General features: G+C 38.5%; 2 protein-coding genes and 1 long non-coding RNA gene across 3 annotated transcripts; all 3 read left to right on the plus strand.

Moving 5' to 3' along the window:
• The first annotated feature begins 1,694 nt into the window (after positions 1–1,694).
• Positions 1,695–3,157, plus strand: LOC125179467. The gene is made up of 3 exons (XR_007157278.1): positions 1,695–1,787; positions 2,080–2,168; positions 3,079–3,157. It is a non-coding gene; the product is annotated as an uncharacterized LOC125179467 (long non-coding RNA).
• Positions 3,158–4,031: 874 nt separating this feature from the next.
• Positions 4,032–9,354, plus strand: LOC108668208 (receptor-type tyrosine-protein phosphatase alpha-like). Its single transcript, XM_018155381.2, has 7 exons — positions 4,032–4,201; positions 5,708–5,795; positions 5,951–6,042; positions 7,462–7,605; positions 8,599–8,721; positions 9,108–9,257; positions 9,340–9,354. Exons 1-7 carry the CDS (start codon positions 4,136–4,138, stop codon positions 9,352–9,354), a joined length of 678 nt encoding a protein of 225 aa, XP_018010870.2. The 5' UTR covers positions 4,032–4,135.
• LOC108668210 lies at positions 9,335–11,056 on the plus strand. Its single transcript, XM_018155383.2, has 5 exons — positions 9,335–9,443; positions 9,872–10,017; positions 10,180–10,315; positions 10,518–10,599; positions 11,014–11,056. Exons 1-4 carry the CDS (start codon positions 9,390–9,392, stop codon positions 10,584–10,586), a joined length of 405 nt encoding a protein of 134 aa, XP_018010872.1. The 5' UTR covers positions 9,335–9,389; the 3' UTR covers positions 10,587–10,599; positions 11,014–11,056.
• Positions 11,057–14,388: the final 3,332 nt, after the last annotated feature.

Raw genomic sequence — 14,388 nt, forward strand, 5'->3', positions numbered from 1 at the left:
GCTTGAACGTTTCGTTTACGCCGTCTGGGGCGAACACAAAACAATGTTTTATTGAAACTTTTCACGGCGGCGACCTCATATCTAACAATACTTACGACATCAGCGACAACGGGCAGCAGATGAACCCATCGGTGAGCATTCATTGAGTGATAAAATTCGATGAGGTCAAACTTGCCATTTATATTACGAAAAAATATTTTTGCGCGGTAAAATCAAAGATTGTGTCTTCACAATTTAAGAATGGAACTCCGAATAATTCAATATTCACCAATGTCAGTGTGCCTTCGTCGTTTTTTTATTCCGTTAAGAATCTCGTTTAATTTATCTGAAGAAATAGAGTAACGTTTCGGACGCTGGAAAGTTGATCAAATATCATCCCTTGCGCGGTATGAGTCAAAACTCTGATTTCTTCTTCCATCGCGCAGATGGACGATCTTCTTCCTAGTTCTGTGTACGACTTCTCGTCGTGGTGCTGCAACCACGTCGGCTGTTCACTGCGAACCAACGCCTCAGAAGCAACCGAGTTTGAGGCTCCGGTGGTGAGAGACAGGCTGCAAGTCGTGAGCATTTACGACACCAACGCAACCTTACGACTTCCCACCGTCGAAGCTGGAGACGCTCAGACGTAAGCAAGGAACAAGCGTTATTTGAGATTTTTAGTATCATACACGATCTTTAATGAATTTTATTCATTTCAAATCTCATTTGTAATTTTTTTGTAATTTGAATACAAAAATCAAACTTATAAATTTATTCTATTTTGAGTTCTGTTCAGAATCGAAAAGTTCCTTGCTAGTAATTTCTGCAACCATTTAGTAACATATTAACGTAACTTTAGTACAAGTCTAGCTAAAGTTTTTGAATTAAACGGGGCGTATTATTTTCTCCTTTACAACAGAAATTTCACGATCATGGTTCATAATATCAGTGCTGGTTTGGAAGGAGTAAATTTTACTGCTGAATTTCACAAATGGCGGAGAGCAAATCATATGCAAATCAACCGTCGCCGCCGCAGTTCTCGGCCTGGCTGTGCTGAGAACGCTCCTGTATTCATCGCTGGACACGTGGCTAAAGTAAACATTTCACCGATTTCTTAGAACAATTGGTAATAATGAATAAATGAGCATGACATTTGAATTAATGGTGAAGTGATTTCACTAACTTCAACAACTAGTGAATAAATGTTATATTCATTAAATATTTGGCGTGTGTCAGGGCACCTCGGAGTTCGTCTTGGGCTCGGGGGAGTCCGCCCCAGGCACCAGCAACTGCCCCCTGATTAAGGGCAACGCGTACGGCGTCGCCGTCATGATGTCAGCCCGTCTAAAACGTGAGCATTTATATGCACGTCATGATGTCAGCCTGTCTAAAACGTGAGCATTTATATGCGCTGGAAATATCATGAAGCGTGCAGCACATGGAGAATAAAAATGCGGTGGAGATAGCGTGGTCTGAAACATTACGACTAAGCATTCATATTTTTAAAGTATTTTGGTATTTGGTAAAATGTATCCTTATCGAAGCGGTACGATTCAGTCATTCGTAGAGCTTCTGTAATGTCCATATTTCAGGAATTTATTCTGCCTGAGATCTTTTCTCTGACAAGTTGCATGAGTGCACAATCTAATAATTTATTCCTATATTGTGACAGACGAAGAAGAATTCGTCTTAGTAAAGTTAGACCGTCCAATCATCGCTGGCGACAGCGGCGGAATGGCAGCAGGCGCTGGCGTAGGCATCGCCATAGTCGTGTTGGTGATCCTCGTGCTGGTGGTCGGTCTTCTGGTGTAAGTTCTTTTATTTTGGCATTGTAACTGCCACAGATCATACACGGTAAGAATACATGGTATTAACATTACCTGATAGCTGAATATTTTCCTCGTTCCTGACTAAGATCGTAAGTTATAAGAATACCATGTAATCTAATGAATCTATGCATAACTCAATGAATACTGGGTGATTTGTTTAACTCTACCCGTAGTATACCTTTACCTGCTCCGTGCACACATACCTCACGCTCCAAATCAACTGTGCGTGTTTCAAGGATGCCACGTGCTGGATCAAGTTCTCTCCTTCCAGTTTCAGGTCCAGCTTCCAGCGGCGCAAAAAACTGCGTAGACTCCAAGTCCCTGTGCGGCCTCCGGTTCCCGACACCCTTCCGTTACATCGTACGTGTGCAAGACTCGCCTCATGCAGTGCAGCAAAAAGACTTACTATGCTGACCTATACAAGTCTAGAAGAGTTTGATAGATGAGTTCATCAAGTCACTCTACGCAATGCTCAAGTCTATACGTAGAAATGATGCTGACCATGTTTTTTGGGTCCCTTTACCAGCTTTTCTTTAACCAGTTAAACCCAACCTTGAACAATATCCGTTTCAATTCATCAATTGCCACAATTAACTACACCTTCTTTAAACGTGCTATTCTACTCTTCCAACGTGCTTCGAGCGTTTAAATCTCCCAGCATCTTCAAAACCGTGCCAGAGATTGTTTTAATTAACAACATCAAACATACGAAACTTAAAACACGGTACATTACATTCCATTACGTTGCAGCATGCACATCTTTACGAGACAAATGCCGCCATTTAAGTTTGTATCACGTTGGTTTCGATATTACGTTCGCATTTTTATCGAAATGGAATATGTCAACTAGGACTACAATCTGATGGTAGAATAACTTTGACCTCTTCGTGCGGGCCTTACTTACGATCATTAACTGTTCACGTTCGATTAACAGCATCACAAATTTAATGTTCTCGCTGCACAGTGCGATGTAACTTCTTGCAAATAACCTATATACTTGGTGAGTATTTTTAGTTGTAGGTTATTAGATAATCAAAGGGAGTTCGTTTTATGATCCGATAACTTGATCCACCTTGCCTTATCTGACAAAATTATTTCAATACCGTAATACATCGCAACCCCAGAACAATGGACGACATTGTAGCTGATCACTACGTGCATGAAACTGAACATATTTATAACTGATATTATCTCATAATAAAAATAGAAGTAATTACAAATGGAAGGTTCAAAACGAATACGTCATTGATATAATATGGTCAACAAGCAGCGCTGCAACCTGCCCGACATCCGCAGCAGGATCAGAACGCACAGCAGCGAGATGCTCATCAGGGAGCTGCAAACTGCAGAGAATCTGCAGGTAATATTCATGTCATAAAATTATAATTTTTACTTATTAAATCTCTTAGCAAAAACAGGTCAAACGTCTTGGGTTGACCCAGTATTCATTAAGTTATGTATTCATTCATCAGATTACAAGGTATTCTTTTAACTTACAATCTCAGTCAAGAATGAATAAAATACAAATTTCACTGTAGTATCCTATTTACGTATATTATGTACTTATTTCCACCAAAATTTCAATATTTAATGCTTATTGTAACTTGAAAATGAACGTTTGTTGCATTCGAAACGTCGTTAATAAACTAAAAGTACTTCCTGATATGTGCCTTTCGATCTACCGACGTCATCTGAAGAATTGTCTGACTCTTTGATATATAAATATATAAAGGTGTCAAGCATTATAAAGAAGGGTTTTATACACACCTAACCCTAACTCTAACCCTAACCTAACGAGGTTGGCGTTTTTTAGAATGACCGGTAGTGTAGTTCATTTATTTTCGTGTCCGGTTTTTAAGTACAAACTAATTGCAGAGTTAATAACCGGACTCGATTTTGTCCGGTTTTCTAACCCCTGTCCGGTATTGTTACCAATTTTGTCCGGTAATTGTTCGAAATTCTTATATATATATATATATATATAATACCGAATTTAAATTGAAAGCTCTGTACTAGTATAGTTTGTCTCGATACACAGTCCCGTACCTAACACGGATCACGAGAGTTAAAAATTCACTCCTTAATTGGGCTCTATAATTAAACGTGATGTAAAAGGCTTTTGAAATTGTAAGTGAGCGAAGATGCTAATTTAACTGTTTTTTCTATTTTAAACCACATCGATAGAATTTAATTTTTTTGTATGTTCAACAAATAATTGGAATTAGATTCCCTTGTTTACGCCTAATAAGCAATTTTATATTTCAGTATATGATGACTTTTATGATTTCCGAGCCGGGTGGGTTCCGGCAGACGACTTGCCCGTTTCTATGGCGAACATCGAAACGTTCCTCAACAAGAGCATCGGGTCGCTGTACATGAAGCACAAGTTCTCGGTGGGAATAAATGTCAATGCTTTTTAAAATCAATAATGAAAATATTTATAGTCCCCGTGATTCTTAGGATCACGGACCATTACTTGTTCCCAAGGACCATAAAGAAGCTGACTCCTGCCTCAAAGAAAATTGTTCATAAGGTGATTCTTTTAGCAGTACTGTTTGTACCTATAAATTTTTGATAATTCGCGCATAGTCGATTATACAGTTATTTGCTAATTATATTTTGTACTCGTCTTTCGAAGTCGCTCTTGAATAAGGGGACCAACGAAAATGGGATTTAGTAACAAAAAAATCCCAATGCCCAAACTGCCACTGCCAGACCCGACAAATACAACGCCTAAAAAACAATGTAGAAATGAAAATGACAAAACTTGTCATAAACACCAATACGAAACCCTCCTAATTTAAGCACTGAAATTTTAGCTACACAACATATGCTCTGGTCATGGACCAGAGCTTACAGTCATTAGGCAATCTTCCACTTTATTACAATCCAAGCAGCAACACTCCAAACAAATAAAAGTAGGCACTCATCCCAACATCAGAACTCCCTAAACAGTTCTGAACAGCGACAAAATACTTGTTTCACTCCAAAAGAGAACAGGCCCATGCCGCCTCCTGCCATACAAACAGAAGTACCCCAAGAAAAATAAACAATATTTACACAAAATTGGCGGAAATTTGTAACCAGAAACAGCAACATAAGCATCATACTGAAACTGCTTATTTATTAAGCATCATTCAGAAAAACAGTCTATAATACATGAATGGTGTTTGACACTCCATCTAACATATATACAAAAACATAGGAGTATGAAACAATCCACTCCGAGCCATCACCAACACCTACTGCTCAGATTTCATCACACTGCATAGATTTTGTAAATGCTGTAACATGCTTCCAATCAACCTATAAGCAAACATTTAGTTAACCGCCTAGCGCATGTTTGCCTCCCTTTCTATTTCTACTTCTCCAAAGAACGTTTCCTGGATGCTGCAGTGAGTTTTGTCAATGCTATACAGATCTTTTGTGCATTTCTATGAGTTATGTTTACATTGATACTTTCGCGGCGATTCCTAACCGACAGAACAAAGATTGAATTTTCATTTCCGTCTTCAGGCGGAACCACATTTCCATCAATTTCTGAATTGTACTGCAGAAAGAACAACTCAAGCTTAGTGACCATATACCAACAATCAATGGCAGTGTTCCGTCATGGTTAGATTTTACATCCATGAATAGAGAACAAAATTTAATTATAGGAACAGTGTATCGTCTCATATGAAATCTAACGCAAATTCTTCAGACAATCGTGACTTGTTTGCGGCTTGGAAAATCTGTGTGCAATGTGGCAGTATGTAATTTTGTGACAATAAAACTTTGTTGGATCGATTATTTCATTCAATGTTATTATTGGCCAAATATCCAACTAAAATCATATGTATTGAGAAGTTCATTCGATTTATTTCTCTGTAATGCTTCACCAATATGCTTCACCTCAGAGCATCCCGGTGAACCGCGACAAACCCACAAGAGTGGCAGCATTGGCTGGCAATCTAAAAAAGAACAGATACGGCAACAACTTACCTTGTGAGTATAGCCTTCTGGCGTTCATGTTTTTAAAAGTATTTTTAAAATCTGAATACCAGATCATATCACTGTAACTTACTTTGAATGAATATTTCATGAATATCATCACAAAGTTTGCCTATTATGCTCATTGGGATACACAAACTTGTTCTCAGACGACGACACGAGGGTGCACTTGCTGGAGATCGATGATTATGCCGCGTACATCGACCCGCACTCCGATTACATCAACGCCAGCCACATCACCGTAAGTTTCTCTCAGCATTCAACGCTATTGTATTCCTATGTAACTTTACCTGGAAAATGATGGCCACGGAGGTGTCAAAGTTCTTTGTGCATGTTCTTCTAATTTAATTGTTAATTTCGTCTAATAATTATAGTGTAATGTAAATGCCACATCTTCAATGTGCTGAATGAGGTACATGTTAAAAGTCAATGTCGGCTTGAAACCAAAAGAAATTAACAACAAGGTAAAGCATCACGTTCATGTGATGTGCAATATTCCAAAATTTGCAACGATTCTGTAATTTCCTAAAGAAGAAAATTGTTTGGTTTCTATCAATAAAGTTTAGTGTTTTGTACTTTAAAGGGTTGAGATTTTGCTTAATTGAAAATATTTGAAAATGCATACATTTTCTCGCACCTGTCATCTTACGCGTTCCCTTTAGGCCTGTTTGACGCGCAGACCCTTGTTGCCCCGGCAAGTCGTTCCAGTAAAACACGGCTGTTTAATTTAGCTGTAGGTCATATGGCCCGGCTTCTTTAGTGTCGATGTTTGTAATTTACTGTGTCCTGAAAAAGATGAATGCGTGTAGATTTTCGTTTTCTGCTTCCAACATGGTTGATAGCGCATGGTTGGTACGGACGGTTGGCTTTTGTACGCGTGTGTGTCATGATAGAAAGTTCATGAATTTTTGCTCTGTGTCCAAAGTTGCTATAGCGGTCGGCTGCATGTGTAAGATTGCTTGTTTTTGACTAAGTGTACCAGTACAAGGATTTCCATTGCTCTGTTTTAAGTCATGATGATGTTTTAAAGTTTTCGTGCACTTAACAGTGGTTTAGCGCTGTATTTTGAGGACTGTTTGGGTTTTGATGCAATGGTAAGGTAGTGAATGTGGCTGCTTGTTGATGGTTTAGTGTCGTTGGCTGAGTGAACGTGACAGTTTGTGTATCTTGTTGTAGTTTGGCAGAAGTTGTTCTTTAATGCAGGTTCCATTGAAACTCAAAGAGTGTATCTAATTGACAATATTTATATTATTCATACCAATTCGGCGAATTAGGCTGATGATAGGGCCTGAAAATTCATATATCAGGTCTTCATGAGACATTTAATTATAAATTACGACGTTTCAAATGCAACTACATTCATTATCAAGTAGGTGAATAGTTTTGCAACACTTGAAGTTAAATTTTTGGAATGACGTTATAGCAAAGGGTATTATGAATATCTATACATTGTTTGTGTATCTATAGCGGTTTACACATTGATGTGTATACATGGCCCTATGTATAAATTTTTTATGTTTGTCTATGGCAGTCTATTCATGGATGTATGCACATGCCTGTATAAATGTATATACATGCCTGCATTAATGTGTGTCTAATGTCTAAAGCTGTGTACGCATGGCTGTGCGTAAGTAAAGCCAGCATGCCACTTCATACGCAGGGGGCCGGCCCCCACCGTCGCTACATTGCCGCCCAAGGACCCAAGAGCGAAGAGCTGTGCACGATCCCTGACTTCTGGAGGATGATCGACGAACAGCAAGTGAACGTCATCATTATGATTGGGGACTTCATCGAGGACAACGCAGTGAGTTGCCTTGCGTCTACAATGGTTGTGTTGGTACCTTTGCATGTATAATCGATTTGCTGCTTTTAAAGTACAACTGTAGTTTTTCTCTCTTATCATGAATGACGATTGAAGGCGAATTTTTTCGTGCCGCAGGACTGAATGAACTGTGTTTCATGTTTCATTTTGTAATCCCATACATGTGAATTTATTTTTTTATACATTAAATAACCAACTTTCAAGTTTGAGAAGCGATAGATGAACCGAAGTAGATAAATAACTTAACTTAGAAATAGATTGGGATTTTGGTTAAATTAAACTCATGGCTTATTCGTGAATTCACCAATAGAATAAAGTAAAAAAATAAACAGAAAAATTTTCAATGATCAAAATTTGACATTAACTGCAATAAAATTTAGTATTTCTCATCTCTATGCTGTGTATGATCGATGGCCATCAGAATACAATGGCTATTGGTCATTGTCTTCTCTGAACGGACGCTGGCGATATATCCATCAATCAATCAACACGAATTTACCCTATACCGCCTGACATGAGTATAACCAGATCAATATTGTCACAAGCCTATACTTCCCAAAAAGGATACGTTCCAGTGAGCGCAAAATGACTTGCAGTGAAGGTTGCCGCCAGGTACAACTTTAAATGTTCTCTGTTGCGTATAAACGTCTTCAGAATGCTACAATCAATAGTTTACGTATAATTTGAGTTGAAAGTTGTGCTCCCGGAAAGTGACATACGTCGGTAGCGGGTTAACTTCAAATTTCCATCCAGGCAATCGCAAATGGAATAGCGAGTCTGGGGCCGTAGTAATTACCGCCTCATAAGATACAAACAAAATAAGCCTGAGTAAATAGTGGACTTATTTCATCCCATTCAATTTCATGTGGTTCTGGAACATTAGGCGTTTTGCCATAGATTCGAAGGATGTGTAACAATCTACAGGATCAAATAATTATGTAACGTATAAATTTTAACGGTTTTCGTCTTCATCAGGAAAGCTGCGGCCAATACTTCAGTTATGACGGCGTGGTGATGCTTCAAGATCCGCCGGTATCTGTGATGGTCACGATGTTGTCTACCGAGACCCCCTCGAGCTACAACGTCTCTCGCATCCAGGTAAAGTTCAGACGCATCTCATTATTGTTCCTTATGTAGTGAGGTAACGCCGTGTGATCGGAGACGAATTAACAAATATGTTTTAACAAAGATTTCAGTCACTAAGCTAAAGATTTTTGACCTATTGTCCCACTCACCACGGGAATGATTCAGACCTTAACAATGAATTTTGGAATTGGTTAAAATTCTTGCCCGAGGTTATTCCGAAACAAGGAGCGTGTGCAATTCAATTCTATGTTTCAAAGATGCAACGATGTTCTTAATTTTAGGTTCAATTAATTTATTGAAAGGCTTTACGTTAACATTTGATAGACTCTGAGAGTAACTTGAAAAATAACACCTCATTTATTCACGACAGTGTAGTAATTTATGTTCCCCTGTACCAGGTAAAGATGGAAGTGGAAGGCAAGTCTGTGCTGCGTGACGTCACTCACTACCACTACGCCGCGTGGCCGCAGCAAGGAGATCCATCCGATACACTCGCGCTCGCCAGCATGCTTCTGGACATTGCCTCCAGTCACCCCAAAAGTATGTTGGTGTGGACTGAACGTTTCATCAATGGCGATGCAAATTTTATTGCATGCTGCATGCGGTTCATTGCCAACNTGCTCCCTCCAGTCGGCGCTACACTGAGAGCGGCGACGGTGGAGGTGAAGACGGTAGCCAAGATGGCCGCGGCTTCTCACCTCATTTGCCATCGCGTTTCAGTCGCAGTCGGCGCGGTGAGATCAATGCTTGTGTAATGGGCCAGGAGCACTATTGTTTGGCTAAATGTAACGAAGTAGAAGAAAATTCGGTAGCAAACGAAATTTGATTTTTTATCTTTGTTGGTAAAACATGGACCACTTGTTGCACCGTGATGTGGTATTGTACATATTGCTAATAACTTGGTATCTTGTACCGCTAAACCTCGTTCAGATTTCATGCATTAGAAATAAGTTGCATCGCTAGCCTATCATAGCACCTACGAAGAATTTATTTCAAAAAATTATAATCTAATTAGCATTTATGAATAATATATTTATATTTATATATTTTCTGTTGAATTTATTTGAAAAATTCTGCGCATTGAGACAGAAAAGCAAACTTTTAGCCAAAATGTAGCGAAAACTATACCACAAATCAAGATGTTTCCCAATTTCTGCCTCAGACATCAGCTGCAGTGTTAGTGTACGAGGTGATGGACTGGCCTCGCGGGATGGCCTGTCCTCTTGACGTCAGTTCCTTGGTCCGCCTTGCCGACACTTGCTGCAGCTCACCCAACAAGTCTGCAGGGCCCACTGTGCTCGTCTGCGGGTGAGGGCATGCATTAGTATTCTTACCTTCACATTATTATTATATCAATAATTATTGTATGACGGAGAGAACGACTTCAGGTTCATACAGGAGGATAAAACACCCGCCATTATCTTTGATTCACAAACAAAATGTGATGAAGGAAAAATGTCTTCATTGCAGGGATGGCGTGACTGCCTGTGGCCTGGCAGCGGGCGTCCTGAGCGTCGTCGACAGGCTGAAGGAGCGGCAGGACGTCGACGTCTACAGGACCGCCGTCAAGCTGCGCCGCTACCGCCAGCAGTTCATCATCAATGAGGTGAATAACATAATTACCGGTAAATCAAGATAGATCATCTGCCTAACTTTACTCCAAAACCATCATATTCCCCATACATATATGGAGCATTGGAGAATATCATAGTTATGACCATTAAATAATCAAAGATATAAACTGTCAAAAAAGGTGACTGTTATTATTATCATATCCCAAATTCCCCTGATCTTGCCCCCTTTATCAGGCGCAGCTGCAGTGCATGCTTCAGGCAGCCAGGACTTACCTCAGCGACTTCCGCGTGTACCAAAACTGACAGCAAAAATCCAGTGAGTTTGCGTCTCGGTACTCGGAATTTAAACGAAATGGAAAATACAGTTGTAATTTTGAACATTTATTCAGAGGTTAAATGATATTGAATAATAAAATTATTTAACTCTGAAATTCTCTGATTATTGATAATTTTCCTATCGTCTTTTGAAACTTCACATGACTGGGCTGTTGTGAAATAGGAAACGATTGCTAGAGAGATTTGAAGATCAGTTTTAGTCAAATTTACGAAGTATATATTTAAATTTAAAGCTTATAAGCCATAGAATCTTTGGTACTGCCAAGATCTAAATTTTACATCAAATAAACCGTATAAAATGTCACCTGTGTTTAAAATTTGATTTGCCAATGAAATTTCACAATAAAATGAAGACAGTGCGGAGGAATCATCGAAATATCTGTATATGTTTCAGCCAAGATGCAGTGGCTCTGACGTCACTGGAGGGCAACTTGACTTTCATGAACTGGGCTTTGCGACGGTCATGCATTAGAAACTAAATAGGTCTAAATAATTAGGTCTTGTGACTAAATTGTGCCAGATAGAGACTTGAAAGCTGTAACATTTGTTTTAAGTCTGTTTGACACATTTATTTTAAAAATTATTTGATATATGTCTGTCCTTAATTGTAACCAAGTTTATACACATTGTTGACATGCTAAGATACATATTACAATTCAAGAAAAATTAAAGACTCTAAACTAGTTTATTAATGCATTTATGCTCGATATGCGTCACCGTGTATAGGTTTAACGTCAAACAGTTTCTATTCTAGACTGACGGAGAATGGAAGGAGGAGTTGCTGAACTGTACATATATCAATGCGCCCCCCGCATTCAACTGAATGCATTCAGTGACTTAAAATTTTAGTTTTCACTCTCGGAGCGTTAATTACCACTTTCGTTTCATGAATTTCATAAGTCTTGTATATTTAAAATCGAAGCTTAGTTTGTTGCCACTTATGTTTTTTTCTGCTACTCGAAATTGTAAATAGATGAGTTTATCTGCTTTTTGCTACGTAATTCGGTTGCTAATTTAGATTTAACGTAATTCTTGCCCATTTTGGATTCAAATGTCTCTGCGTTCTAGAATTTTTAAGCTAATGAAATTGTAGCTGGATACTGAAGCGTCATCTATAGAGAGGTATTGTGAATTTTTTGTTGCATTTCCACTGCCATTAAACTTATAGTGAATTTGCGGCTCAAGCAATCAAGTGATATTTATACTTTCTTAACATTCATTCAATGAAAGAATCGTAATATATTGTGTTCTTCGGAAAAAATTATTCATGGAAATTTATGAGGTCGAATTATACCGTGATTGTCTTGACTTCCTATCTCACTGACTACGATTGATTTCACCGAGTCTAGTTTAGTGACGCAGTTCACTTTGTTAGCGCCTACTTTTAAAGTTTTTCGGACCACTGCTGGCGAGTGCCAACACGGAGGACTGCTGAGCTACGCTGGCTACCGGCCATGAGTTGTTGAGCACAGAAACTGCTGAAAAAACTTAAACTCGCTAAAAAAACTGTTGAGAAAGTTATAATTCTGTGTTTCAGAGATATGAACTGAACGAAAGGTAAATATTACTATTATCATGTCCCTTGTTCCCCCTGACTCCAAATTTTTATGCTAATTTTAAATGCTTGATCGTCATGAGACACAACGCATTGAAGGTTCATTGCGTGAATTGTAGCGCATGCATCGCTAATTGCCCTACGACAACCTAATGCACAGCACTATATAGAGAAGTTTATGGTCCAAAATATTTCTGAGTTTTGATGTAATTAGGTAACATCTCCTTTAATGTTTAACCATATTGCATGACCATATTAAGGGACATATTTCAATGGGACTGTAGGCTATGCGCAGAATCACTATTAAAAATCGTTTCCATGTAACATCAATTATATTTATTTTCATTCAAACGGCTCGCTCATTTATGTAAGTCGTTTTTCCAGTCGGTTTCTTTGTTTTCCTTTGTGTCTCATTTGTTGAATGCCATTTTGATAGTTTCTTACACCTATCGAGCTCGACAGCCTATATGACAAGCTAAAATCTACGGAATTAGAGACCAGTATTTAACTATGTCTTTCATACGAACCTTAGTTTTAAGGCGTTCAGAACTATTTCAATAATTCAATAAATCATTCAAATTTCAAACGTGTACCAAATCTCTTTCTCATAAATAAATAAACTGACAATTTTTACTGCTGCGATCTATCGGGAAGAAATTTTGTTAAAAAATATTTTATAATACTCATTAATTGTGCCTACTGCTGATCCGGCGCGCACGACAACGCCTGAGGCCAGTGGCGGCACCAAACTTTGGTGAAATATATGCATCTATGATGATTATGAACGATATTAATAAGAACAGGTAGACCACATTCAAATGCTGAAAAATATGTTTATTGACTCTGTTTTCACTGGTGATGGATAATTTTCCTCAAAAATAGTCTGAGCTGATGACGCATTCTTCACTATTGAGAGGATAATAAAACTTATTTAAAGTTAATAAAATATATCGTTATTCTGCGCTTCCCATTTTGATTTATAATTATGTTAGGTTTCACATTCGTTTGTAAAACCTTTTGTCATCTGGGAAACATTACACACAATCCCTAGACTTGCTTCTGGAGAAAGTATTAAAGCGATTCACCACGACAGTTTTCTTCATCGCTATGATCCTCGCAGTCTGCCTCACCGTCGCACACCACAACGGAAGGCAGGCACTCGAACTGCCAAGAACTGCAGCAGCCTGGTGATGGGCGGCAAAATAAAAATATGCGGTATTTACATCTCAATTCACCATCATCAATTCAACATAAAAACACATACCACAGGTGAAAACATTAGAATCAATTCTATATTAGAAGGAATTGAGACCATCAGACCCCAGACATATGAAGAGTTTGGTGCTCACAGTTTAGCTCGTCGCTGTTGTCGCCGCAGTCGTCGTTGCCATCACACACTAACCATTGCTCTTTGCAGACGCCATTAGTGCACTTGAATTGCTCTGAAGTGCAGTTACCTGGGGGCACCAAATGAACATTTTACAGTGGAGCATATAATTCCGTACGCAATTCTAATTTAAGATATTTCAATCCAAAACTCATTGGGATAAATCTTAAAGTAGGAAGAAAATCATACATAGGAAAATAGGCCAATTCCATCTTAGAGTAAAGTGAGTTTATTAGGATTGATTAAAAAAATATGGTTAGAGGCTCACAGTTTATTTCGTCATTGTATTCATTAGTCAGCGCAATTGTTACCATTGCATATCGCCCATGGCTCCTTGCATGCGCCGTTATTGCTCTTGAATTGCTCCGAAGTGCAGTTATCTGGTAGTGGAAATATATTAAACACGATAGTCAAAAAATAAAATCCGAATCCATTAAACACCTTATTTAAATTAAACGACTCCAATTGGCAATTTCCCGCTAGATTGTTTTTAGCGTATATAAAATTTATAAGGGATTGGGTTCTACCGTTTTCACCGAATCCGAAAACCAATGGTACAGCATCTATTGTGCCAATTATTAATCCGGAATAAATGATAAAAAATATAACTCAGTACTTTCTACAGTGAGTGACAGAGAGCGCATTTTCTCGTCGACGAAAACGTGAAGTCACGGACGGGCAGACAGGCGGACAGACAGACGGACGGACAGGACGAGCACAATAGTGGATTTTTTCGATAAATGAGAAAATGCGCTAAAAATTATTTCTAGATCAAATTTGATATAAGATGAATTAGGAGCATCAGATATTTGAAATAATTATTGCAA

The sequence above is a fragment of the Hyalella azteca genome, unplaced genomic scaffold (genome assembly GCF_000764305.2).
Source record: "Hyalella azteca isolate HAZT.00-mixed unplaced genomic scaffold, Hazt_2.0.2 contig2140, whole genome shotgun sequence".
NCBI classification, from domain to species: Eukaryota; Metazoa; Arthropoda; class Malacostraca; order Amphipoda; family Hyalellidae; genus Hyalella; species Hyalella azteca.

What these genes read in the sequence shown, in the direction of transcription:
- LOC108668210 (XM_018155383.2), top strand. Translation starts at nt 9,390, where the DNA reads ATGGCCGCGGCTTCTCACCTCATTTGCCATCGCGTTTCAGTCGCAGTC. An exon ending in CCCACTGTGCTCGTCTGCGG is followed by an intron (nt 10,018 to 10,179) that starts GTGAGGGCATGC and finishes TCTTCATTGCAG; the next exon opens with GGATGGCGTGACTGCCTGTG. An exon ending in AGCAGTTCATCATCAATGAG is followed by an intron (nt 10,316 to 10,517) that starts GTGAATAACATA and finishes CCCCTTTATCAG; the next exon opens with GCGCAGCTGCAGTGCATGCT.
- LOC108668208 (XM_018155381.2), top strand. Translation starts at nt 4,136, where the DNA reads ATGGCGAACATCGAAACGTTCCTCAACAAGAGCATCGGGTCGCTGTAC. An exon ending in ACATGAAGCACAAGTTCTCG is followed by an intron (nt 4,202 to 5,707) that starts GTGGGAATAAAT and finishes GCTTCACCTCAG; the next exon opens with AGCATCCCGGTGAACCGCGA. An exon ending in ACTTCATCGAGGACAACGCA is followed by an intron (nt 7,606 to 8,598) that starts GTGAGTTGCCTT and finishes CGTCTTCATCAG; the next exon opens with GAAAGCTGCGGCCAATACTT.